The 2,818-nt window shown below is 54.3% G+C and overlaps 1 protein-coding gene across 1 annotated transcript in view; it reads right to left on the bottom strand.

The window, feature by feature from the left end:
* The window catches only part of LOC109838630 (uncharacterized protein At1g10890-like), a 1,424-nt gene extending 879 nt beyond the window's left edge, over nucleotides 1-545 (bottom strand). The window contains exons 1-2 of the mRNA XM_020407060.1: nucleotides 455-545; nucleotides 318-379 (exon numbers count right to left, since the gene is read on the bottom strand). Coding sequence (XP_020262649.1) covers nucleotides 318-379; nucleotides 455-545 — 153 coding nt within the window. The remainder of the gene's footprint in view (nucleotides 1-317; nucleotides 380-454) is intronic.

Raw genomic sequence — 2,818 nt, 5'->3', positions numbered from 1 at the left:
CGTATCCCCTCGGATCGGAGACTCCCACACCGGGGGTCCACCCTCAACCAACGCTTCCTCAAGAGCAGGGACTCCCCCTTGTCGGTCGGACATGTCCTCAGGAGCCGACGCCTCTTCCTCGCTCGATAGCGCCTCATGAATTGAGACGTCATCATCCGCCTCTGATTCACCCATCTCTCCGGCCGAATGGCCCTCCCGAGAGGGAGGATCCTCTTCTCCAGAAGCTTCATGGGAAGGGCCGACTGTGAATGCAAGGAGAAGATTAACGAATGCCCCTTCGGCACAGAGGGATCAACAACGCTAAAGCCTACGCTTACCTGAACCACCGAGGCCTCCTCCTCTTTGTCAGAAGGAATGGAGATCACTCTCTCAGCTGCACCTGTACAAATTTGACACAAATGTCTGGAGATGCAGATCTGACTTTGTACCCGAGAGTACCGCACTAAAAGATTACCTCCTAGTGCGGGCATAGGAGTCATTGAAACCCCTGCCTGCGGCCCTACATCAGACGGAGGAGGAGTGTCCTTCGAAGTCGTCGGAGCCATCCGCGATACGGCAGAAGGAGTGGACTGAGAAGCTCCATCCCCAGAGGCAGTCACTCCAGGAATAATCGCCTGTGCAGCATCATCCTGATCCTCCACCACTCTAGCGGAGCCTTCTTAGCTGCTTCTGCTCTGGAGCCTTCGGCCGCCGTCTCCCACTGTCGCTTAGAGATCAGCGAACTACTCGGAGGTAGGAGGGGCATCCCCATCCGCCCAGCTATTGTGCTTCGGGCTCGCTCCAGCCGTTCGCCCACCCAGATTAACTTGTCAGATTCTCCCCGCTCACTTTGGGGGTCCAACGGAAGACTAGGAGAGGGAGCTCGGACCTCGGGCGCCTTAGATTCGTCTAGACCCACGTCGAAGCCCTCGATGTCTTCAGCCGGATCCTCTGAAAACCGCTCCCTAGTAGTTTGGCGACCCCTCTACCTCGAAGTACGGAGAGGCCCTCTAGGAGGACGCCCATGCTCTGCCAGACACGAGCTCTGGAACCAGAAGCCATCAGGATTAGCGCTGGCACCCCGATACCACCGGAAGTACAGGAGCGTATGGTGCAAATCACGATCCTTCGCAGGTAGTTCAAAACGGGCATGGGTACCACCAGCATGAGTCCAGAACCATCCCCAAGCTCCATCCACCAGCCCTCCTTCGAAGTGCAGGCGGGGATTGACATTGCCCATGTACAATTGGTCGTACCCAAACTGGCGGACAAACTTGCAAGGGATATACGGCTCGAGATAGCACACGGAGCCTGTTCGTAGTACATGATACCCCGGCCGAATGTTAACCAACCATCGAAAAACGCCACAGGAGAGAACCGTGTGATGGTCCGCCGTTGGCACATCTCTAAGAGACTCCCCATATCCTCCTCCACTGAAGTAAGGGAAGAAACGGCGAAAGTTATAATGCCCAAAGTGGGAGAGCGTCTTCTGTGCATCGGGAATATCCTTACACTTCCAAGAGCACCTCTCCAAGCGCTGAACGAATGGGACGAACTTGTCTCCTTGAAGAGTCGCTGGGGCACTCATCAAGCACTCGCAGTGGTATATGAACCACGCCATTAGATAAGTGTATGGCAACCCCACCCTAGGGTTGGGGGTCCTGATGACCTCTCCTTCCCCCTCATCGATAGTCGATATGGGGCAGAATTGGACCGTCAGGGTGCGGAGTCCCTGATGGATACACGCTACCATCGCCGACACCAAGGAGTAGGACTTCCCGTGGGCTAAGCAAACCGCAGGATACACGACCTCCACGGGAAGCGCCTCAAAAGAATGAGTGGGGATTACGCACCTCTTCAGCCACAACATGAGGTACCCCGCGAACAGAGCCTTTCCAGATATAGGGGACTGGGCCTGGTGGTGAAACGAGTGGAAGACCATTCCGGATTTGAACCCGCCCTCGTCATGATCGAGAGCTACAGTGGCTTCCCCTTCGGCCATCCTCCTTTCCACCTTAGCCTGGTCACATTCGCTCAGCGGCAGAGCAGGCCTTCCTTTGACATCATTCTCAGGGAATAAATAATCAGGAAAAGGTCGCTCTTTGGAAGAGCTTCGTCAGAAAAGGTCGCTGTAAGAAAGAACCAAAGAATCAGGACAGAATCCGCCCGAAGGGTAAATCCGCCTATCAAGCCAAGACGGGCGAATTCGCCTGTTAAAAGATGAAATCCGCTTAACCAAAATGAGATCTGCCTGTCTAAGCGATACTCCCCTTTACCAGAGAAGAAGTCGAACTCGCCTATCAAAAATGAGTTCGCCTTCACCCAATAAAGGTTAATTTCGCCTGTAGAGACAGAGATCGTCCTCTACGAATAAATGTAAAATCCGCCTAAAAGGGCCGACTTTGCCCCAAATCGGGGAAGCTGCCAAAGGATGGCTGAATCCAGGGAGGATGAGCGATACCCATCCTCCCAACCCGACGTCTATAACCTACACCTTGAGTTACCCAAGTACGTCTCAGGCATGCTGGCGGGTGCACCGGTGGTGAGGCGGTCAGAATAGCGTCCGAGACCTCCTCCCTTCGCAACACACTTCTTAGATTTTGGCGCCATTGAGGGGATTAAGCGGGAACTCTCTCTCTTTAGAAATTTTTTAAGATTCCTGAGCACGGTAGCTCTCAAAGGAAGGGACCAGCCTATTTAAAGGTGGGAGTGCTTACGTGGCAACGATCGCCCTCAAAAGGCGAAACACTAGCGGACGAGAGACGTGACCACGATCGAAATCAACGGCCCAGATGGCCCCCAACATTTCGAAGGAACAACCGAAATGGGTAACAGGCCG

The sequence above is a fragment of the Asparagus officinalis genome, chromosome 1, assembly GCF_001876935.1.
Source record: "Asparagus officinalis chromosome 1, Aspof.V1, whole genome shotgun sequence".
NCBI lineage: Eukaryota > Viridiplantae > Streptophyta > Magnoliopsida > Asparagales > Asparagaceae > Asparagus > Asparagus officinalis.
Note: the sequence above shows the minus strand (reverse complement) of the source record. Positions and strands in the feature narration are given on the sequence as shown.